Raw genomic sequence first — 24,969 nt, 5'->3', positions numbered from 1 at the left:
CTAAGTGACCCTGATAAAAAGTTTACATACCCTGGAATGTTTGGCCTTGGCACAGACACTGAAGCACACACAGGTTAAAATGGCAATTAAAGGTTAATTTCCCACATTTATGGCTTTTTAAATTACAATTAGTGTCTGTGTATAAATAAACAATGACTTTGAAGGCTCTCACATGGATGCACTAAGCAGGCTGAGCACTGAGCCATGGTAGAAAAGAACATTCAAAAGACCTGCGTAACAAAGTAATGAAACTTTACAAAGATGGAAAAGGATATAAAAAGATATCCAAAGCCTTGAATATGCCAGTCAGTACTGTTTAACTGCTTGCCGACCAGCCACCGCAGTTCTACGGCGGCAGGTCGGCTCTGCTGGGCGAGAGCACATAGCTATACGTCACCTCGCCCAGCAGCCAATAGGGGCCCTGCTCGCCCCCGACTACCGTGCGCGTGCCCGGCCGGCACGATCGCCGGCGGGCACACACGATCGCTCGTTACAGAGCAAGGACCCGGGAGCTGTGTGGCATTTTTATAGTAATCCAATGCATTTTTATAGCACTGATCGCTATAAAAATGCCAATGGTCCCAAAAATGTGTCAAAAGTGTCCGAAGTGTCCGCCATAATGTCGCAGTACCGAAAAAAAAAAACGCTGATCGCCGCCATTACTAGTAAAAAAAAATTTTATAAAAATGCCATAAAAATACCCCCTATTTTGTAAACGCTATAACTTTTGCGCAAACCAATCAATAAACGCTTATTGCGATTTTTTTTTTAGAAAAATATGTAGAAGAATATATATTTTTGGGGGATATTTATTATAGCAAAAACTAAAAAATATAATTTTTTTTCAAAATTGTCGCTCTATTTTTGTTTATAGCGCAAAAACTAAAAACCGCAGAGGTGATCAAATACCACCAAAAGAAAGCTCTATTTGTGGGGAAAGAAGGATGCCAATTTTGTTTGGGAGCCACGTTGCACGACCGCGCAATTGTCAGTTAAAGCGACACAGTGCCGAATTGCAAAAAGTGCTCTGGTCTTTGACCAGCAATATGGTCCGGGGGTTAAGTGGTTAATCACCTATTAAGACGTAGGTACTCAGACTGTATCGGACCATGCTCCATCTTTTATAGACCTTTAGCTGTATAAATCCAGAATTAGCCCATGGACGTGGAAGCTCAATGAATCTTTGATACAAGAAGGTGATATTTCTTTGGCACTGGGCAGAATTTTTAGTGATAATGACTCGGAGGACATCTCCCCATTTACACTATGGGAACGCATAAATGTGTTATGCAAGGTCTGCTGATTCAAAAGGCGACTGAATTGCTGAAAATTAGGCAAGTCGCAAACTAAATTAACTCTGGTGGCAAATTTAGAATCTAAGCATAAAAAAATCACTTTCCTATTCGGTAGCAGTGGACCTTAGGGTGAAACGAGAAAAATTGGCATCTCTTCTTGGACATGAAACTGAATCAAGTAAACTACTGGCCCATTCACTTAGGGAAATCTCCCGGAGAAACTTTGTTCCATATATCAACTCTGATGCCGCGTACACACGACCAGTTTTCGCGTTGCAAAAAATGAAGTTTTTTTATAATGTCATTAAAAACGATTGTGTGTGGGCTCCAGAGCATTTTTCACAATGTAAAAAATGGGCATTAAAAATTTCGAACATGCTCTAATTTTTCACAACGTTTTTAACGTTGTTGTTTTTAACGTCATAAAAAATGGTTGTGTGTGGGCTTTAACGACGTGAAAAAAACATGCATGCTCAGAAGCAAGTTATGAGACGGGAGCGCTCGTTCTGGTAAAACTAGCATTTGTAATGGAGTAAGCACATTCATCACGCTGTAACAGACTGAAAAGCGCGAATCGTCTTTTGCTAACACAAAATCAGCAAAAGCAGCCCAAAGGGTGGCGCCATCCAAATGGAACTTCCCCTTTATAGTGCCGTCGTACGTGTTGTACGTCACAACGTTTTGCTAGAGCATTTTTTTTTCACTATCGTGTGTAGGCAAGGCCGTTTTAACAGTCGTGTGTACGCGGCATTACAGGGGGAAAAGTAATTTTATATCTAAGGAAATTGCAGAAGTTTTTCGAGAGTACTATCTATTCCTATATAATTTACTGACTAATGTATCTACTGATCAGTTGGCACAAAAGTGACAATTAGTTTGGGAGTATATCTCTTCTTCGCGTTTACCTTAATTAATGAACACTCCAATCTCACCAGATGAATACATGAGGGTGATTAAGATGCTTAAACCTCACAAAGCCCCAAGCCCAGATGGCTATACGATAGCATATTATAAGGCCATTCTTTTTTTGTTTTTTTTTGCTTTTCGGAGCCTGTCAGAATTATACCCATCCTGCAGCTGTAAGGTCCACTGGCTTAGTTCCTGTTGTCTTCTTGGTATCCATCCCACCGGAGCGACAGAGAACATATCGCAAACCAGGTCCTTTGAGTCTTTTGAGACCATCAAGCGCATTAGACTAAGGCCCCGTACACATGAGCGTACTGTCCGCTGAAAACGGTCCGCCGGACCGTTTTCAGCGGACATGTCCGCTCGAGATTTCTGTCTGATGGTTGTACACGATACGCGGTGACGTGGCGACGTGCGCGGCCCTGGAAGGTCAATGCTTCCACGCATGCGTCGAATCACTACGACGCATGCAAGGGCTTTCGGCCGAGCGGACATGTACGGTGAGTCTGTACAGACGACCGAACATGTCCGACGGACAGGCTTCCAGCGGACATGTTTCTTAGCATGCTAAGAAACATTTGTCCGCTGGAAACCTGTCCAAAACCGCCGGACAATTGTCCGGTCGGCCGTACACACGACCGAACATGTCTGCTGAAACTGGTCCGCGGACCAGTTTCAGCGGACATGTTCGGTCATGGGTACAGGGCCTTACTGTTGCAAAACAGTTGAGTCTACACCTTATGATAAGAGTACCTTATTTTGTCCATACTTGATGTCTTCGTGATTCCATCAGGCAATTAGACATTCACCATCTAGTGCTGCCACATGGAAGAACAATTTTTGTGATTACTGCACATGGACTTTTATTTATCTATCAGCCGCATATATTGATTTAGGGCCAGATTCACAGAAGAGATACGACGGCGTATCTCCTGATACGCCGTCGTATCTCTGTGTTACGGCCGTCCTAACTATGCGACTGATTCATAGAATCAGTTACGCATAGCTAGCTCTAAGATCCGAAAGGTGTAATTGAATTACACTGTCGGATCTTAAGGATGCAATTCTAGGCCGGCCGCTAGGTGGCGAGGCCATTGCGGTCGGCGTAGAATATGCAAATGACTAGTTACGGCGATTCCCGAACGTACGCGCTGCCCGTCGATCTAACTTTACGTTGTTTGTCGAGTTACGCCGCGTAAAATTAGGGCTGAGCCCTAGTTGTTCTAAGCCATGTTAAGTATGGCCGTCGTTCCCGCGTCAAAATTTAAAAAAACACGTTGTTTGCGTAAGTCGTCCGTGAATGGCGCTGGACGCCATTTACGCCTAAACAAATGACGTCTGTGCGACGTCATTTAGCGCAATGCATGTCGGGTAATTTACCCAACGGAGCATGCGCAGTACGTTCGGCGCGGGAACGCGCCTAATTTAAATGGTGCCCGCCCCATTTGAATTGGGCGGGCTTGCGCCGAGCGCATTTACGTTACACCGCCGCAAGTTTACAGGTAAGAGTTTTGAGAATCAGGCACTTACGCTGTAAACCTGTGGCGGTGTAACGTAAATCAGATACGTTACGCTGCCGTGGAGCAACGTAATTGTATCTGAATCTGGCCCTTAGTGTTTATTTGATAGATTCACTATCACGATACTTTGCGGTGTGTGGCCATCGCACATGGACTTTCACATTATATCACTGAGTTGTGATTTGTTTGCACTTTACATTATTGATCCTATGTCACTATAAGTATTCGTGTTTGTTACACTTCAGCGCCGCACTATTTATCCATTTTTCCTGATTTACTTTGTTTGAGTGCTGGCTGCTTTACATTTGTTTTTGTGGTTTAGCGCAGTTTTTTTCCTTTTCGCAACTCTGATGCCGCTTACACACGACTGTTTTTCGAGTTGTAAAAAATGACGTTCAACCCGATCGTTAAAACGGCCTTGCACACAAACGATCGTGAAAAGAAATGCTCTAGCAAAGCACGGTGACGTACAACACGTACAACGGCACTATAAAGGGGAAGTTCAATTCGAATGGCGCCACCCTTGGGGCTGCTTTTGCTGATTTTGTGTTAGTAAAAGACGATTCGCGCTTTTCAGTCTGTTACAGCGTGATAAATGTGCTTACTCCATTACGAACGCTAGTTTTACCAGAACGAGCGCTCCCGTCTCATAACTTACTTCTGAGCATGGACGGGTTTTTCATGTTGTTAAAGCCCACACGTTACGACATTAAAAACGGCGTGAAAAATTAGAGCATGTTTTAAATTTTTAATGGCCATTTTTTACGTCGTGAAAAATGCTCTGGAGCCCACACACGATCGTTTTTAATGACATAAAAAAAAAAACTTAATTTTTTACAAACCGAAAAACGGTTGTGTGTACGCGGCATGAGAGTAGTACAACAAAGCCATTTTTTCTCCAAGGCAGAAGGAGAAATTTCTTGGCTCTACCCAATATTGGGAAACCCGGCATTTCCCCCTGGCTATACAGATAGCTGTTTTAGACAAACTTTGAGCCAAGGTAAATTTCGCCTAGGTGACTACCTTGAAGAATACAGGCTGAAGACCAGGGCGGAAATACAGTTGATGTTTAATCCGCTTTAGGATCCATTGGCGGATGCAGCAACTTAGCCATTTTCATACTTCTCTTCTTCGTAAGGAGTGGTCAGATCGTTCGAATATGTCCCAGAAAAATGGTAAAAGCTCCTTCGGCTCATGGGGTATCTGAGGTATACAAACTGTTAGTACATTCGTCAGAAGGCTATGTTCCGGGACTCCTTCAGAAATGAGAAAGAGACTTAGATATTATATTATCTGAAGAGCAGCGGAGATATATCTTATAATTTGCCCACTACTCCTCAACGGCTAGTACGTTTTAAGAGCTGTGTTATAAAATTCTCACATGATGGTATATAGTCCCATCATTGCTGCATAAAATCTATCCGGAAAGGACGAATATGTGCTGGCAATGTAGAGAGGCAGAGGGCAATATGCTCCATATTTTTGGGTCGTGTCGGAAACTGAAGGAATTCTGGACTAAAGTACGAGTCATTATAGGACAGTGGATAGATCATGATTTGGGTTTTGAACCTGCCAAATACCTTCTCCACCTCTCAGGCCGCGTACACACGATCAGTCAAAACCAATGAAAACGGACTGAAGGTCCGTTTCATCGGTCCAAACCGATCGTGTGTGGGCGCCATCGGTCAGTTATCCTTCGGGCCAAAAAAATAGAACTTGCTTTAAAATTTGACCGATGGACGCCTGACCGATGGGTCAAAAGCGATCGTTAGTATGCAAAGGCATCGGTCAAAAGGCCACGCATGCTCAGAATCAAGTTGACGCTTGGAAGCTGGATACGCTCGTTTCTCCATGAGAGAACACAATATGTCAAGATGGGAACACACCGGTCTACCCCAAGACCTCTGACATGCGGAGTTCCACAGGGGAGTGCTCTATCGCCACTCCTCTTTAACTGCTATGTTCGTCCTCTTGCTGACATCATCCTGAACAATAACTTGGAGTGCCAGCTTTATGCCGATGTCACACAAATTCTGGCTGATTCAGCAAGAGGACCTGGCAGAGTATTTTACAAGGCCCATGGAAGAGGTCTCCTTTAAATAGGAACCCATACCCCTGAAGGTTGGCACGCAGACCCCGCTGTGATGGGGGAAGATTGGTTCTGCTTGGCAGAAAACCTACGGCGGGGACAAGGTGAGTTAGGAAAGAGTCCTAAGTTTTAAACTTAAGGACCTTTCCTATGTAGAGTGGGTGTCCTTTTTCTGGCCGCCACTGGGGGAAGTAAAGAGCTGAGTTTGACTCGCCATGCTCCAGAGCAGTGTCAGTTCCCTCGGACAGCACACTCCTTCCACTGCATAAGCTCTGCCATAGATGGCTGTCCTCCTCCTCCTCTCAGGCAAGTATCAGGGGGATCTCCCTCACACTATGATACTGCCATTAACCCCTAGGACGCACACGCATGCACGGGACACACTTTATGCCATTTTTTAATGGGAGGGGGAGGGGCGGGGTGGGACAGGAACGGGGGAGCGCGCGGGCGCATGCACGTGCACACGCACATGTTATAATTGGCAAACAGGCCTGCAAGAGACACAGCAACGTAAAAGAGAAAGTAAGATCTCCATGTGGTTGGCTAAGCACTCCCAAAAGATAAGACACCAACTCTGGCATGAAACTGTGTGTTATTAGTTGCATACTTCTATGTAGATTGCTAAACTAGCACAGTAGTATATGCAGTTGTTGGTACCTTGGCTTTGCTTGGCAATATGTCTTCCCAAATAGAAGGCTCTGGGACTAAAAGCAAGAATACTTTGCCATTTAAGACAAGAGGCTCTAGCTGCGCCTGCTCGGTACCTTCCTCTCCTGTAATACCTGACGTATTCATACAGGATGAGCCATTACCTCTATCAGGAGTATCAGCCTCTCCTGTGATGCCTGTGCCTGCATATGTCACTGAAGACACTTTGACGACAGCCTTGAACAACTTAGAAGGGAGAATCGCTGCATTAATCGTAAAGTCCTCAGAAAAGGACAAAAAGCGAAGCAGATCTCCTCCTGTTGTTTTAGATCTCCTTGCAGAGAGATCTGAGGAGGATGAGACCCCATCAGGGGATGAGGACTCGGAGGGATCGGAGATATCAGAGCAACCTTTTTCCACTTCCCAGGTTCTAAAGTTGCAGGAGCAATATTATGCTGAAACAGTGCGCTCCACATTCAGATTACCCTCTGCGGAGTTAACTGAATCACCTGTCTCATCTCTGGGTTCGTTAAAATCCCCACAGGCTGCTTGTGCCTTTCCGATTCATCCTTTATTAGAGAATCTGATTTGCGCAGACTGGAAACACCCATATTAGTGTTTTTCTCCTCCTAAGAAGTTTCAAGTTCTTTATCCAATGGAGGAGAAGTTTACCAAGAAGTGGAGTCTGCCTTCTGTGGATGCAGCTATTTTTTGTGTAAATAAAAGCCTAACTTGTCCGGTGGACAATGCCCAGGTACCGTATTTATCGGGCTATAACGCGCCCCGGCGTATAGCGTGCACCCCCGAACTTGAAGGAAAATTCCTGCAAAAAAAAAATACTTACAGTTTGGATGCTCCTCGTCGGTGTCTTGCCCGTCGTCCATCGCGTCCTGCCCGTCGTCCATCGCGTCCATCGGTGGCCTCGTCCGGTCCGGCGTCCTTCTGCGGCCATCGTGGTGTCCTCCCGACTCGATCCCCGCTTCCCGCGCTGTGTTCGAACCACTGCGCCGACATATACCGAGCAGAGTACACTTGGGTATAGTCGGGCGGGCTCAGCTCCTCTCGCGTAAAGGACGTACAGGACGCACAGGACGTGACCTCAAAAGGAGCCGAGCCTGCCTGACTATACCCGAGTGTACTGCGCTCGGTATATGTCGGCGCAGTGGTTCGAACACAGCGCGGGAAGCGGGTATCGCCGTATATCGCGCACCCACAATTTTGCCCTGATTTTCAGGGCAATAAAGTGCGGGGTATACGCCGATAAATACGGTATTTAAACTTTTAAAGAAGAATTTGGAATCCTTACTAAAATCTGCCTTTCTCCTGACAGGCGCAGTAACCCAACCTGCTGTAGCAGCGGTGGGCATGTGTCAGGTCTTAAAGGACCAGATTAAACAGGGGATGAAAGATCTGACTTCGGAACAGATCAAATTTTGAGAGAATATGCCTAGGGCCTTATGTTTTACAGTGGATGCCATTAGAGATTCTATCCAACAGGCATCCCCCGCCTCATGCTCCAGCTGGTGCATATGCGCAGAATTCTTTGGCTAAGGCATTGGTCAGCAGAAGCCCTGTGCAAAAAGCCTTTGGCCAGTTTCCCCTTCATCTTTGGGGATGATTTGGAAAAGTATATCCAAAAGATATCGAGTGGTAAAACTACCCTTCTGCCAGAGAAGAAGAAAAACAAGTGTCCTTGTTTTAAGCGTTCTCTCTCCCCGACTCCTGGTAGATCTACCTCCAGCCAGTAACAACAGCATTTTGAGCCAGCCACAATAGCTAAAGAAGACCAAGCCCAGAAGAACAAGAAACCATGGGGTTCAAAGGCTAACAAGCAAAACCCCAAAGCCTCTTTATGTACAAGCTGGAATTTCGAGAGATCCCATCTTCTCAGTTCCGAAGCTCAAGGCTCTCCAAAGATCCACTAAAAAGAGCTTCCTTCTTCAAAGGATTGGGTCACGTGCTGTCCCAAGGGGTGATCACAGAAGTACCCCTAAAGGAGCAAGGTTCAGGTTTTTATTCAAACCTCTTTGTGATTCCAAAACCAAACAGAGACGTCAGACTCATCCTGGATCTAAAATCTCTAAATCAGTTTCAGAACATTCGCAAATTTCCAAATGGAAACTATTCGATCCGTGGTCGCCACATTACAAGGCGGAGAATTTATGGCTATAGAAATCAAGGACGCATATTTACATGTGCCTATCCATCCCGCTCACCAAAAATTCTTAAGGTTTGCGGTAGAACATCGCCACTTCCAGTTTGTGGCTCTGCCCTTTGGTGTGTCTACTGCGCCTTGGGTATTTACAAAGGTACTAGCCCCTCTGTTGGCAAATCTGAGGGCACAGGGCATAGCATTAACAGCCTATCTAGACGATCTACTGGTGATAGATCAATCAGTGGCAGGATTAGATCACGCTGTGCTCACCACAATAAAATACCTGGAGCATTTAGGATGGATTGTAAACCTACAAAAATCCTCTCTTCAAGCCCAAAGAAGGGTAGAGTATTTGGGCATGATCATAGAAACAGCCCAAAGCAGGGTATTCTTTCCAGAGCCAAAGATCAAGTCTCTAAAGGACCTGATCTGCAAGGTCAAGGCAAATGCCGCGTACATACGATCGGTTCGTCTGATGAAAATGGTCCGATGGACCGTTTATCAGACGAACCGATCGTGTGTGGGCCCCATCGTTTTTTTTTTCCATCAGTGAAAAACGTAGAACCTGTTTTAAAATTATCTGATGGTTAAAAAACCGATAGAAAAAAACAATCGTCTGTGGGGAATTCCATTGGTTAAAAATCAACGCATGCTCAGAAGCATTGAACTTCATTTTTCTCAGCACATCGTTGTGTTTTACGTCAATGCGTTCTGACACAAACGTTTTTTGAACTGATTGTGTGTAGGCAAAACTGATGAAAGTCAGCTTCATTGGATATCTGATGTAAAAATTCATTGGTCCGTTTTCATCGGATGAACCGATCGTGTGTACAGGGCAAAAGAAAAGGCTGTCTATTCAGCTTTGCATGAGGCTACTAGGGAAGATAGTCGCCTCCTTCGAGGCTGTCCCTTACACCCAGTTTCATTCGAGACTACTTCAAGGCAGTATTTTAGCAGCCTGGAACAGGAAGATCCAAGCTCTGGATTTACCCATGCGCCTGTTTCCACAAGTGCGCCAAAGCTTCAGTTTGTAAGGGCTTACCTTGGCTGGAGTCCATACTGTTGAGATATATGCTCACCCTTACAAATACACACAGCCCACAGTAACAAAGTAAGATGCTACCTGGGCTGTGAGTCTGTGCACGGGGGCTTGACAGGGATTTGCCAAAGGATGGTCAAAGTTAAGCCGTGGTCGGGGATTCCAGAATTCAGAAGACACGATAAACAAAGCCAGGGTCAGAAGCCGAAGTCAGTCTTGTAGCTGAAACAAAGCACAGGAATACAGGTACACAGGAACCTTTGGCAATGGCAGGACAATTACAATGAACTGACAAATCCCTCAGAGTGAGGCAGTGTTTTATACCCTAGTTGATTGGGTAACCTGCCTCAGCTGGACCAGGAGAGACATGTGCAGCACATCATTCAGAACCACCTTAGCTGGAAAGCAAGCAGAATACCAAACTGAGGAGTGGCTCAGAGGTAAAGAACCGAAGCAGCAACAGAGAGGTCCCAGGTTCTATACCACCCAGAGCCCCTTGGGGCACGACCACGCCTCGCCGTCTGCTTGGTACGGTAGGGACCGTGACACAGTTGGTGGTTAAAAACCAAGAACTTGAGGAAATTAAAATCCTTTCTCCCAGTCACCTAGAATGTGGTGTCTACGGATGCCAGTCTAACGGACTGGGGAGTAGTGTTAGAAGAAGCGTCAGCCGAGGGAACCCGGGCCAAGACCGAAGAGAACCTGCCCATTAACATACTAGAGATTCGGGCAGTATACTTAGCCACACAGGTTACAGGGCCACCCAGTTTGGATTCAATCCAACAATGCTACTGCAGTAGCTTACATCAATCACAAAGAAGGCACCTGCAGTCAGGGCGCTTAGAACAAGGTGAATCAGATTTTGGCATGGGCAGAAGAACATGTTCCTTGTCTCTCTGCAATCTTCATTCCGGGGGTAGAAAACTGGCAAGCGGACTATCTGAGTCGCCAGCAGCTGTCACCAGGAGAGTGGTCTCTCCACTCCGATGTCTTTCAGGCAATATGCCAGAGATGGGGGACCCCGGATGTAGACCTGCTAGCTTCCAGGTTCAACAGGAAGTTGGACAACTTTGTATCCAGGACGAGAGATCCTCTAGCCTACGGATCGGATGCTCTAAAAATTCCCTGGAATCAGTTCTCACTGATCTATGAATTTCTTCCGATCGCTCTCTTACAAAGGCTACTTTGCAGGATCAAGAAGGAAGGAATTCCAGTAATCCTAGTGGCCCCAAAATGGCCCAGAAGGCCCTGGTAGTCCGAGATCATCAAGATGGCGGTAGGAAAACCTTGGAAGCTTCCGCTTCGTCACGACCTGCTGACCCAGGGTCCAGTGTTCCATTCTTCCTTACAAAAGCTAAATTTGACTGTCTGGCTACTGAGATCCACAATTTGAAGAAACAAGGGATCTCGGGTCCAGTACTTTTTACACTCAATAATGCTAGAAAGCCAGCCTCCAGGCTTAGCTACTATAGCAGGAATATGCAATTAGCGGACCTCCAGCTGTTGCAAAACTACATGTCCCATCATGCCTCTGCCTCTGGGTGTCATGCTCGTGGCTGTCAGAGTCTTGCTATGCCTCATGGGATTTGTAGTTCTGCAACAGCTGGAGGTCCCCTAATTGCATATCCCCATGCTTTAGAGCAGGGGTGGGGAACCTGCGGCCCGCGGGCCACTTGAGGGCCGCAAAATCATTCCATAGGCCCCCCGACCCCACCGCAGCCGCAAGTTCTGCCATGGCCGGCCGCCCGCCAGTGTGTCACTTGGCTGCTGTGTTGCCAACCGCCCGTATACAGTCAGTAAAAATGAGGCACTTTTTCCGTGTCCGTTAATGTCCGTTATAGGACAAGATTCCCCGTAAAAAAAAGCCGTGACCGCGTCGGTTTTAAACTGCGCATGCGCAGTTTCCCAGTGCTGCCTAAGTCCCGAGCTGAGCCTCCGATCCTGTTCCCCCCCCCCCAGGCCCATGGGGCGGCTGCGGATTTGACAGAGGTGGCGCGCTGGCTACTGGCGGCGATGCGAGTGATGTCATCGCGCATCCCGCCAGGCACGCCAAACTTTAAAAATAGTCTCGAGAGGGAATGGATGGATGGAGCAGTCTTGCCTTCTTGGTGCCGGCTCCAGGCAGTGGTCTATCCGGACTCCAGACAGCCCTGTGACAGCCCAGCAGCTGCCCAGGCATCCACAGCAGAAACGGACCAGGCCAGCTCATGGCAAGCCAAGCCTGCATTCTCAGACTTCCTTGCCTCAAGGTAATAAAGGAGCTGGTGGTGGTGGCAGGACTCAGAAGGTGACGGCGGTGGTGGCAGAAGGATGTGGTTATAGTGGCAGGAGGAGCTGGTGAGGGCAGGAGCTATGGAGGACAGGAGCTGGTGAGGGCAGGAGGTGATGGTGGCAGGAAGAGCTGGTGGTGGCAGGAGGTGGAGGGAGCTGCTGGTGGCAGGAGGTGGTGGTGGCAGGAGGAGCTTTTGGCAGGAGCTGGTGATGGTGGCAGTAGGTGACGGTGGTGGCAGAAGGAGCTGGTGATGATGGCAAGAGCTGGAGATGGTGGCAGAAGGAGCTGGTGATGGTGGCAGGAGGAGCGTGTGGCAGGAGATGGTGATGGTGGCAGGAGCTGGTGGGGCAGGAGGTGGCAGGAGCTGGTGGGGCAGGAGGTGGCAGGAGCTGGTGGGGCAGGAGGTGGCAAGAGCTGGTGGTGGCAGGAGGATCTGGTAGGGACATGAGCTGGTGGTGGCAGGAGCTGGTGATGGTGGAAGGAGGAGCTATGGAGGACAGGAGCTGGTGAGGGCAGGAGGTGATGGTGGCAGGAGCTAGTGGTGGCAGGAGGAGCTTCTGGCCGGAGCTGGTGATGGTGGCAGTAGGTGACGGTGGTGGCAGAATGAGCTGGTGATGGTGGCAGGAGCTGGAGATGGTGATGGTGGCAGGAGCTGGTGGGGCAGGAGGTGATGGTGGCAGGAACTGGTAGGGACATGAGCTGGTGGTGACAGAAGGAGCTGGTGATGATGGCAGGAGGAGCTTTGGAGGACAGGAGCTGGTGAGGGCAGGAGGTGATGGTGGCAGGAGGAGCTTCTGGCCGGAGCTGGTGATGGTGTCAGTAGGTGATGGTGGTGGCAGAAGGAGCTGGAGATGGTGATGTTGGCAGGAGCTGGTGGGGCAGGAGGTGGCAGGAGCTGGTGGGGGCAGGAGGTGATGGTGGCAGAAGGTGGCAAGAGCTGGTGGTGGCAGAAGGAGCTGGTTGAGGCAAAGTTAATGACCACTACTGTGTATTATAAAAAAACAGCAGATAAAATATGGTTTTGAGTCATTTTAAATGAGCCATGCTTGCCATCTGACTTGCATTGTTGCTGCCCTCTGTTCATCTGTTCCCAAAGTGGCACCCTCACTGTGAAAGTGCATAAAATTGGAGTATGAACTGTATGCGAATTAACCACTTAAACCCCGGACCATTATGCAGGTTAAGGACCTTGCCCCTTTTTGTGATTCGGCACTGCGTTGCTTTAACTGACATTTTGTATGGCCCCCGAATGATGTTACAAAAATCCAAATGGTCCTTGGCAGAAAAAAGGTTCCCCACCCCTGCTATAGAGTCTGGAAGGCATATGTTTCCTGGTGTGAAACCAAGAAATGGAATCCTCAGAAGTATGACATAAGTAGGATTCTCGCCTTTTGCCAATTAGGAGTGGATATAAAAACTAGCCCTTAGTACTATCAGGCCCCGTACACACGACAGAGTTTCTCGGCAGAATTCACAGAGAAACTCGGTCAAAACCCGGATTCTGCCGAGAAACTCTGTCGTCTGTACAGTTTTGGCTCGATGGAGCCGCCGAGGAGCTCGACGAGAAAATAGAGAACATGTTCTCTATTTTCTCGTTGTTCTATGGGAGAAGGCGGCCCGCCGAGCTCCTCGGCGGCTTCATCCCAGAACTCGACGAGGAACTCGACGTGCTTGGCACGTCGAGTTCCTCGGCCGTGTGTACGGGGCCTCAGTCTTTTTTCAAAGACCATTGGCTTCTCATTCCCTAGTTCGGGCTTTCATTCAAGGGGTACTGCGGATCAATCCGGCAGTCAAGTCTCCCTTGTGCCCATGGGATTTGAATTTGGTATTGTCAGTGTTGCAAAAGCAACCTTTTGAACCTATTCGCCATATTCCTTTGATTCCTTTGAGCAGGAAATTGGCCTTTTTGATTGCTATCTCTTCTGCTAGAAGAGTATCAGAATTAGCAGCTCTTTCTTGTAAAGAGCCTTATTTATTTGTCACAAGGACAAGATTGTTTTTACCAAAGGTGGTGTCGTTATTTCATTTGAATCAAGATATTGTTTTGCCTTCCGTTTTTCCGGATCCGCGGACAGCGGAGGAAAGAATTTTGCACTCTCTAGATGTAGTGAGAACAGTAAAAGCGTATCTGCAGGCAACCTCTCAGAAAACAGATGTTTGTTTATTTTGCCAGATGGTCCCAAGAAGGGACAAGCGGCATCAAAATCCACCATTTCTCGGTGGATTCGACAAGTAATTATTCAAGCTTATGGTTTAAGGAACAGGATTCCTCCTTCTTCTGTTAAGGCTCACTCGACCAGAGCTATAAGCGCTTCATGGGCAGTGCATCTCCAGGCTTCGATAGCTCAGATCTGTAAAGCTGCAACTTGGTCTTTAGTCCATACATTTATCAAATTCTATCAGATAGATGTAAGAGGACATGAGGATTTTACCTTCAGGCGTAGTGTGCTGCAGGCAGCAGTCTAGGGCTTCTTGTCCGTTTATGGCCTGCTTGGATCTGTGTCTCCCACCCTTCATTGAGCATTGCTCTGGGACATCCCACTATGTAATGAATAGAGGCTCTGTGTCCCGTGGTGTACGATTAAGAAAATAGGATTTTTGATAACAGCTTACCTGTAAAATCCTTTTCTTGGAGTACACCACGGGACACAGAGGTCCCCCCCCTCTTATGGGAACCTTACTGCTTTGCTACAAAAATACTTCCCTGATGGGAGGGGTTATATGGAGGGGAACTGTCTTTGACTGGTTGTGCCAGTGTCCAATCACCTCTGGTGACCATACAACCCACTATGTAATGAATAGAGGCTCTGTGCCCCGTGGTGTACTCCAAGAAAAGGATTTTACAGGTAAGCTGTTATCAAACATCCTATTATTGCATGTTGGATTCAACAAGTCATTATTCAGGCCTATGGTTTAGAAAAGAAGATTCCTCCTTTTCAGGTTAAGGCGCACTTGACTAGAGCAGTTAGTGCTTCACGGACAGTGCATCACCAGGCCTCCATGGCTCAGATCTGTAAGGCTGCTACTTGGTCTTCGGTCCATACATTTACCAAGTTCTACCAGGTAGATGTGAGAGGGTAGAAGGATGCCGCCTTTGGGCTTAGTGTACTGCAGGCAGCAGTATAGATTCTCTGGCCCGATGGCGGTCTTGTTTTCTGATCTGTGTCTCCCTCCCCTCAATTTTAGCACTGCTATGGGACATCCCATTAAGTAATTAAGGCTCTGTGTCCCGTGATGTATGAGCAAGAAAATAGGATTTTTTTTTATACAGCTTACCTGTAAAGTTCTTTTCTTGGGAATACATCACGGGACACAGAGCTCCCGCCCCTCTTCGGAGTTAAATGTGGGACACTTATTGCTTTGCTACAAAACTGAGGTACTCTCCTTTGGGAGGGGTTATATAGGGGAGGAATTACATTTTAATTGGGTTAACCACTGTCCAATCACCTGTGGTGACTATATAACCCATTAAGTAATTAAGGCTCTGTGTCCCATGATGTATTCCCAAGAAAAGGATTTTACAGGTAAGCTGTATAAAAAATCCTATTTTTTATATACCTTTCCTGTTTTATACAGTTCAACTGCCTTTTCCCGCAGATCCTTTGACAATTATTTTGCTTTCCCCATGACCCAGAACTCAGAAACATCAGTGCAGCACTGGATGAAAGATACAAGGGTCTGTCAGGAGTCCAGAAACTCATTGACCTTTTATACACACACACACACACACACAAATTACAAGCAAACAGATCACAAATGAGGATGGTTACCTTTAATAGCCATTCAAACCCCTTTGTGTCAACTTGTGTGCATGTTTTTCAGGCCAAAATCTAAAAATGTACACTTTTGATCAGAGTAATTTTGATAGTTTCTGTTGTCATTATGATCTAAAAAGAGTAAACACAGTTGATTGATAAGCCAAGAAATCATTACTTATGCACACAACTGTAAAGTCTACACTGAATGCATTTTTTTTATATTAATACACCGCCTGCAATCCACTAACTAACCTGCCTAATCTACCTCAAGTTATCTCCAGCTCCATCCACTCCAACACACTACATATGGTCACTTTGTAAGCAACCTTATATAGTTTGTGGAATGGACTTAGCCCCCTGAGCCATAATTGGCCAAAGGCACCCTCAATTATGGCTGTTGCAGCAGAGCGCTCTGTGATTGGCCAAAGCATACAGGTCAGGTGCATGCTTTGGCCAATCATCAGACGTCAATGCACTGTGATGCCGCATGGTATTATGGGGCATTGCGCAGCGCTCAAATTTGCTGCAAACTCCCAATAATTAAACAATACATTCGTGATACAGAAAATATTGTGAGGAATGCAGGAATATATAAATAAAGTGAAAAAATTGTATAAATATATATGTGAAAAAGCGTCCACATAGAAAATCCAAGGTGATAATATTCCAGGTGAAAACAATTAAAGTGTCCAAAGGAAAACACGTCTTTAAAAAATCTTCTTAATATGAGACCTTTCACCACACCAAAGTGCTCAGTGATTCTCACCCATAAGAATTGCGCTTACCAATGCGATATGCCTTGCATTCTCATGCTTGGCACAAACAGCAAAATATTTCTCCACACGAACTGACCACAATATTTTCTGTATGACGAATGTATTGTTTAATATTTAGAAACGTTTAGTTATTTTTTAGCGCTACTATTTTGTTCATTCAGAATTTTTGGTACACATTATTATTATTTAAGTAGCTGCTTTTTTTGAGATTCGCACAGTCATTGGCGCAGTGGGGTGGAAGGAATTAGAAGGAGCGCCTATTATTCTCTTTTTTTTCACTATTTGTTTAAAACGCCCAATAATGTACGCTATTCGGCGAATGGGTGAAACCCAATGTTCGAGATGAACTTATGTTCGACTTGAACATCTACTGTTTAGTGATGTTGCCCGTGCCAGTCCCCTGCAGCTGCCAGAGTGGCAAAACCTACCTTCTTGTCCACAGCTATTCCTGCCATAGCCCTGGCATCAGGCATGGAAAAGTCAGCAGAGTTATTTGAACACAGCATCAGCCACTTGCTCCTTGACCATACACAGCCATTACTCAATTCAGATGTTGGTTCTGACTCTGAGGTTGAGGAAGACAGGAACATGAGCCTACAGAGAGAGGAGAACACTGGTAAACAAATTGGTAGTCATGTTTCCCCAGCCACAGTGTATTGCCAAGTTGTCTCCAGTGGTAATGAGGATGGAGGAGATGATGATGATGAGTTCACTGACTTGACTTGGGTGCCAGATAGAGCAGAGGAGGAAAGTGAGGGTGAGGCACAACCCCAAGGAGGCAGCCAGCATGGAAGAGTAGAGAGCAGCCACCCTATTCCATCACATTGTGGAGCTGTTATCTCCCAGCCCACTTCCCACAGCTCAGCTGTCTGGGCCTTTTTTAGTACATGTGCAGCTGATTGCACTGTTGCTATTTGCAAACTTTGTCTCAAGCGTGGCAAAAACACCAGCCATTTGGGTACCACATGCTTGACAAGACATTTAACCTCCCACCACTCAGTCTATTAGCAAGAGCACCTAAAATCCACACAAAAGGGGCACAAATCTGCCCCTCCACCTTACTCACCTCAGTCTGTCCCTGCTATGCCTCATGACCTCTCAGCAGCCTCCACTGACAGGGACGATGGTATATCACAGGGTGTCCCAGGTCCTTGCAGCACATCTGCCAGCAGCACACACCAGATGTAGACTATAGCTGGCAAATTTCTCTGCCCCATCTGCTGCAGCGGAAAAAAATACAGTCCCTGCCACCCACATGCTCAGTATCTAAATGCATGATTGTCAAAGCTGCTGGCTCTACAACTTCTGCCTTTCCGCCTGGTGGATTCTGCCCCCTTCTGTGAATTTGTAGAATGTGCTGTACTGCAATAGCAGGTTCAAAGTCAATATTTATTTTTATGTGAGGCCATTCCATCTCTACCATTATGTGGAAGGCAATGTTGTGGCATCGTTAGGCAAGGCAGTCAGCTGCAAAGTCCACTTTTCTACTGACAAGTGGGACAATATATTTTGTTCACAAAACCGGGTATCTATGCTTGCAATTCAGAAGGATGCAGGACAGAGCTCGGTGCTGCAGCTTTTATTGTGCCCCTACGTCTCCATGTAGACGGTGATGATGCCAAATTCGTCAGCTCTACCTCCTCCACTGAATTGTCCTCTGAACCTCAAGTACCCCCTAAGCCTTCAAAGGGCTATTCAATGAGTCAAGCTAAAAGGTGCTTCATCTGTTGTGTCTAGGAGACAGGAACCACACTGGAGCAGTGATTCCTTCAGCTCTACAGGGACAGGCCCAGAGGTGGTTCATGCCATGCCAGCTGGAGCCAGGACTGGTGGTGTGTGATAACGGCACAAACCTCCTGTCCGCCCTTAGACAGGGAAAGTTGACACATGTGCCATGCCTGGCACATGTCCTCAATTTGGTTTTTCAGTTTTTTATCTAAGTAGGTAACCAGTATTGGAAGATCTACTAAAGCAGGCCAAAAGAATGTGTAGCCATTTCAGGCGGTCATACACAACCAGTGCTCTGTTGGCTGAAATTAAGCGGGAATTCCACCTGCCCGTAAACTGCCTGATATGTGACATGCCCACCAGGTGGAACTCGACTTTGGCAATGCTGTAGTGGCTGCACATGCAGCAGAGGACCGTCAATGAGTACTGGTGTGAGTATGGTACAACGACAGGCTCAGGCCGGCTCAGCTTTTTTCCCCACGTCAATAGCTACTCATAAAGGATGCATGCACTGTACTGTCACCATTTGAGGAGGCTACAAGGATGGTGAGCCATGACAATGCATGTATCAGTGACACAATCCCTGTTGTGTTCCTGCTGGAGCAGACTCTGCATGGCATTGTGGACAGGGCACTTGAGGCAGCGCAGTGGGAGGAAGAGGAGGACTTCCTTTTCTTTCAAGGCTCACTTTATGCAGACATCATTGTTCCTATGCCACAGAACACACAAGAGGAGAGAGAGGATGAGGAGGATTCTGGCAGTTTTGGAGGCATTGAAGCAGAGGAAGACATACATCAAACAGCAGGAGGTGGTTTTCCATCCTCAAAACCCTTGGGAGTAGTGAGTGGCTGGGAGGATACTCTAATGCCGCGTACACACCATCACTTTATGTGATGAAAAAAAATGACGTTTTTAAAAACGTCACTTTAATTGACCGTGTGTGGGGGAAAACGTCGTTTTATGTCTTGTAAAAAACGACAGAAAAAAATTGAAGCATGCTTCAATTTTATGTGTCGTTTTTCAAAAGTGCACTTTTTACTTCACAGAAATTGACCGTGTGTAGCAAAAAACGTCGTTTTCTAAGACGTTTTTTCATCCACGCATGACCAGAAGCAAGCTTCAATGGTAAAACGTGGTGGAACGTAACCTCACTTTGCAAGATCATTGTGAGAAAACGATGGTGTGTAGGCAACTTCGTCTTAGAAAATTGAAGTTTCAAAAACGTCATTTTTTACTTCACAGAAAGTGTCGTTTTTTTTCATCACATAAAGTGATGGTGTGTACGGGGCATAAGGCCCTGTACACACGATCAGTCCAAACTGATGAAAATGGACTGAAGTTCCATTTCATCGGTTAACCGATGAAGCTGACTGATGGTTTGATGTGCCTACACACCATCAGTTCAAAAACCGATCGAGTCCAACGCGGTGACGTAAAACACAATGACGTGCAGAGAAAAATTAAGTTCAATGCTTCCAAGCATGCGTCGACTTCTGAGCATGCCCGGGTTTGGAACCAATGCTTTTGCATACTAACCATCGGTTTTGACCTATCGGTCAGGCGTCCATCGGTCCAATTTTAAAGCAAGTTTCTGGACCGAAGGACAACAGACCAATGGGGCCTACACACGGTCGGTTTGGACCGATGAAACTGAACTTCAGTCCGTTTTCATCAGCTTGGACTGATCGTGTGTACAGGGCCTAATCCTCAGTGACCCCAAGGAGTCTGCTTCTCATGCCTCCGCAAATTTGCGGTGTATGGGCTCCCTCATGTTTCAAAGCCTGCAAAAAGATCCAAGAATACATAGCGTAAAGGTGAAGGATCACTATTTTTTGGCAACCCTCCTTGACCACCTTTATAAAGGGATAAGTCTCAGAACTCATCTCATCCCCACATAGAGTGAAGAAAATGAAATCTCTTAAGGACACCTTAAAGAGAAATTTATAGAATTTGTTTCCCGGCACTGGTAGGTTACAGTGTCGTGGAAAACGTAGTTTTGGGGCTTCTGTTGGTCAAGAGGAGCGTGGAGAAAAGTGATGCATGTCCTAATTTTTTTAGTCCTCGCCACCCAGGGCTGTCAGCTTCCACATCCCATCGGCAGTGTCTGCATCACATGGTGGACGATTATCTAGGAGGCAGCAAGGCAAATTCTTGCTTTCATCAAGAATACCCCTATAGGGTTACGATGTGAAGGCACCACAGACACCCAGAGAACAATCTTTCCGCAGTTGTTTGACAGGTGCATATCATTACAATTTTTGGCAGCAAGGCCCTTTCTTGCTTTCATCAAGAATACCCCTATAGGGTAACGATGTGAAGGCACCACAGACACCCAAAAAAACAATTTTTCTGCACCCGTTACAAAAGTAGAAATCCAATGTCTATGGTAGAGACACTAGAATTTATCCAAATAATCTCTAATCTTGTTCCTCATACACTACATTGTGGCCTCATCATACAGACTGTCTCCCCAAGCCATTGCTTACAAAATAAAGAAAGCTTGCATGAAAAACTTCATTTTAACCCAAGACATGTGGCTGAATAAATTTTGGCCTAAATATATGACAAATTTAGTTTATTGTATTTTTTTTTTATAACAAAGTAGAAAATACAATTTTTTTTCCAGTCTTTTTTCATTTATATTGCAAAAAAAAATATTCCAGTGGTGATCAAATACCACCAATAGAAATTTGGGTACAGCATTGCATGACCGCGCAATTACCAGTTAAAGCAGCGCAGTGCCAAATTGCAAAAAGCGCTGTGGTCATTAGGTTACTTTCACACAGAAAACGCCCGGCGCTAGCGATAAAACGACTAAATCTTAGTGGTGCTTTTCGGCCACTAGCATAGCGCTCTTAACCCCCCCTAGCAGCTGAAAAAAGGGTTAAAAGCGCCGTGTTGCTGTGCTGCCGAATTTCTTTGCAGGCTCTTCAGCAGTGCTGCCTGTTCATTTCAATGAGCAGAGGGTTTTGGGAGCGGTGTATACACCGTTCCCAAACCGCCCCAAAGATTCTGCTTGCAGGACATTTCAGAACGTCACGCAAGCGCACCGCGCTTGGGTTTTTACACTGGGGTGGCATGGAAGGCGTTTTCAGGGTGCTTTTGCAGATGCTATTTTTAGCGCTAAAATGCCTGAAAAATGCCTACAGTGTAAAAGGGGTTTTAAAAGGGTAAAACCTTCCAGGCCTAAAGTGGTTAAGCCCAGTGTGCATGGAACATTAATGTGCCATTTGTAATATGCCTAATGTATAATATGTAATATGATCTGCTGAGTTAAAAAGCAAATTTACTTAATTGCTTTCTTTCTTTTTTTATCAGCACCATAACAACTGATACTATGACGGCTTCCGATAAAGAGGGTAATCGTGAAAAAGAATTTCATAAAAGCAGCGCTGATCTGTCTCGATCTTCAACTGTATCAAAAATATATGGAGGAGCTATAAAGAAAGACATTGCAGAAAAATTTGGAGGGTCAGTGCATGAGATTTTTGTAAAAAGAATGGAACGTTTTTTGAAGGCAGGTCTTGTATGCTCAAAATAGGGAGAAGAGATGAGTAAACATGTATCAATAGCAATAAGCTGTTTTGCAAGTGATAATGCACATTTATTCCATTTTACAACAAGTTCCTTAATGGCAATTTGCTTTCAGTTTTCATGCTGATGTTTCTACAACAAAGTTTTGAAGCTTAACTCCAGGTAAGTTTAAAAACTACCCTTGTATTGCAAGGCTTAAATGTTTTTTTTTTTTTGGGTACAATTTAAAAGCAGTCTCCCAAACTACTTCTCTTTGACACTATCCCGGAGGCCCCGCCCCCTTGTGACATCACTGCTCGAAGCATGATGGGGTGGTGATGTCACAAGTAGGTATTGGCACACCGTGGACCCAGAATTACAGCGGGAGAGAGCATTGAGTCAACATTGGAAGAAGAACAGAGGGAGAGGAGACCCGGCAGAGGCAGAAGACAGTGGACAGAGGAGAAGAATTGGAGAGGGCTAGAAGACATCAGCGGAGAGCGGAGGAGAACCAACAGAAGAAGGGAGAAGAACCCGCAGAAGAGGGGAAAGAATCGGCAGAGGGAGAAGAACCGGTAGAGAGAGAAGGCAATCGCCAGAAGAGGGAGAAGAGCTGGAGAGGGGAGAAGAAATCGGAAGAGATGCCGTAGCTGCCTTAATAATTATTTTTTTGGGTGAATGGGTAGGGGTACGATTTACCCCATACTCATTCATACAGGGGGGCTGGAATCTGGGGGCCCCCTTGTTAAAGGGGGCTTACAGATTCTGATAAGTCCCCCGCCCACAGACACCGACAACCACCGGCCAGGGTTGTCGGGAAGAGGCCCTTGTTCTCATCAACATGGGGACAAGGTGCTTTGGGGATGGGGGGCGCAGGACCCCCCTGCCCCAAAGCACCCACCCAATGTTGAGGCCCGGTATGGTTCAGGAGGTGGGAGCTCGCTTGTCCCCAACCCCTTTCCTGACCTGCCGGGTTGCGTGCTCGGATAAGGGTCTGGTACGGATTTTGGGGGGTCCCACACCTTTTTTGGGGGCGTGGGGGTTCCCCTTAAAATCCATACCAGACCGAAAGGCCTGGTATGCTCTTGGAGGGGGAACCCAATGCCGTTTTTTTTTTATTTGGCGTAGAGTTTCCCTTCAAGATCCTCAGAGCACAAGTCGCATGCCAAGTTAGGATCAGGTAACGCAATGATCCAACATTAATCCGACTTCAGTGATATTCAGTTAAAGTAGGATCAAAGTCAGACCAAAGCAGTGCAGGGAGCATTTTTAAAGTTGAACCGCCTTGTGTTGGACCAGTTAACGCAGCTCTCATAGGGAAACATTGATTTGCACACATCATGCGACATGAACTCCCATGTTGGAGCGTTTGTTGTACAAGTATGAACCCAGCCTCGGTGTTGAATTTGTGTACCACTTGACTTACTTAATCATTTTCAGATTTGTTGGTAAAACGTGTTAAAACTGTTAAGGCCCGTATACGCGATCGGATTTCCCAACGGGAAAAGTGTGATGACAGGCTGTTGTTGGAAAATCTGACTGTTTGTATGCTCCATCGGACAATTGTTGTTGGATTTTCTGCCAACAAATGTGGGATAGCATGCTTTAACATTTTCTGTCAACAAATGTGTGATGTCGGATTTTCTGATCGTGTGTACACAAGTCAGTCGGAAAAAAATCAAAAGTACAAACACGCATGCTCAGAAGCAATGCTCACCATAACACAACATTAGCAGAAGTTGCTGAAAGGGTGGCGCTAAAGAGCTGAAAACACACATAGTTTCGTGTTTGTTGGCCAACAATTCTTTGCATGTAATATAAGTTCACGGCCAACGTCCTTCGGACAAAAATCAGAGGCTTTGTCTGATGGAAATTCGATTGCGTGTACGAGGCTTTAGGGTGGCTATATACACTGCGGTCTGATTGTCTAATCTCTGTACAATCATATTTAAATTGCCCAAACCTGTGTAATATGCGGACAAGCCTCTAGCTAGGTAAGCCTAAATGCAGCCAACACCAGTGTTCAGTTTTAGTCTTAGTAGAAGAAATGTTTATTCTCACTTTCAATATGGGAATGAGATATAACGTGTTATTTGAATTGTCTTTCAGGGTTGCATCCTCAGGCATTCGAGTAAAAAGGTCAACAAGCTGTGGTGCCAGTGCTGTTAAAAATATGCTTCTGGATTGGTGCCGAGCAAAGACTCGAGGTCGCGAGGTTTGAATTGGGAAACATATATATATATATATTTTTTTTTATAGCATTGCAATCCACCTAAATATAAAATGGTTTATAAAAGGAGTTGCATCGAAAAAAAATTGACTCATTTATATACTGCATAAGCCCATCTATACATGTCCTTCTGAGTACTACATGTTTGTAAAATGTGATACAACAGCTTTTTTAGATAGGCTTAATGGCATTGGGGCAGATCCTCGTACAGCGGCGCATTTATGCGCCGGGCGTAGCGTATCTAAGATACACTACGCCGCCGTAACTTTTTTTTTTTTTTTAATCCTGAAAGAATCAACGCCGTAAGTTATGGCGGCGTAGTGTATCTTTGCCGACGTAATGGCGCCTAATTCAAATGGATGTAATTGGGGCGTGTTTTATGTAAATACGTCGTGACCCGACGTAAACAACGTTTTTTTTTAACAGCGCATGCGCCGTCCGTAGGGGTATCCCAGTATGCATGCTCGAAATTAACCCGGAACAAGCCAATGCTTCCGACGGTGACGTCATTCTACGCAAATCCCTATTCGCGAACGACTTACGCAAACAAAGTAAAAATTTCAAAATTCTACACGGGAAGGACGGCCATACTTAACATTGAGTACGCCTCATAACCGCAGCTTTAACTATACGCCGGAAAAAGCCGAACGCAAACGACGTAAAAAAAATGCGCCGGACGTACGTTCGTGGATCGTCGTAACTAGCTAATTTGCATACTCAACGCGGATTTCGACGGAAACGCCACCTAGCGGCCCCCGAAAAATTGCATCTAAGATCCGACGATCCCAGATGCCGTCGTATCTTGTTTTGTGGAAACAAAACAAAGATACGACGCGGGAAATTTAAAATTACGCCGGCGTATCAGTAGATACGCCGGCGTAATCCTTTTGTGGATCTGCCCCATTATATTTAAAAGATACAAATCTCATGCATATAAATGTATATAATTAATACAGTTTTATATAGTCTCATACGTTCTTTAAATCTTTTAGGCCCCTTTCACACGGACGGATAGAATTGTGCTTTTAGCTGCGGATTCT

At 45.9% G+C, this 24,969-nt stretch overlaps 1 protein-coding gene across 3 annotated transcripts in view; it reads left to right on the top strand.

The window, feature by feature from the left end:
• Positions 1-24,969, top strand: part of SMTNL1 (smoothelin like 1) — a 148,038-nt gene that overhangs the window by 23,978 nt on the left and 99,091 nt on the right. For all 3 annotated transcript variants that reach the window (XM_040320798.1, XM_040320801.1, XM_040320799.1), the window contains exons 2-3: positions 21,505-21,657; positions 23,809-23,914. In XM_040320798.1, coding sequence (XP_040176732.1) covers positions 21,505-21,657; positions 23,809-23,914 — 259 coding nt within the window. The remainder of the gene's footprint in view (positions 1-21,504; positions 21,658-23,808; positions 23,915-24,969) is intronic.

Source organism: Rana temporaria, chromosome 8, assembly GCF_905171775.1.
Source record: "Rana temporaria chromosome 8, aRanTem1.1, whole genome shotgun sequence".
Lineage (NCBI taxonomy): Eukaryota > Metazoa > Chordata > Amphibia > Anura > Ranidae > Rana > Rana temporaria.
This window is presented reverse-complemented; position numbering and strand designations above follow the sequence as displayed.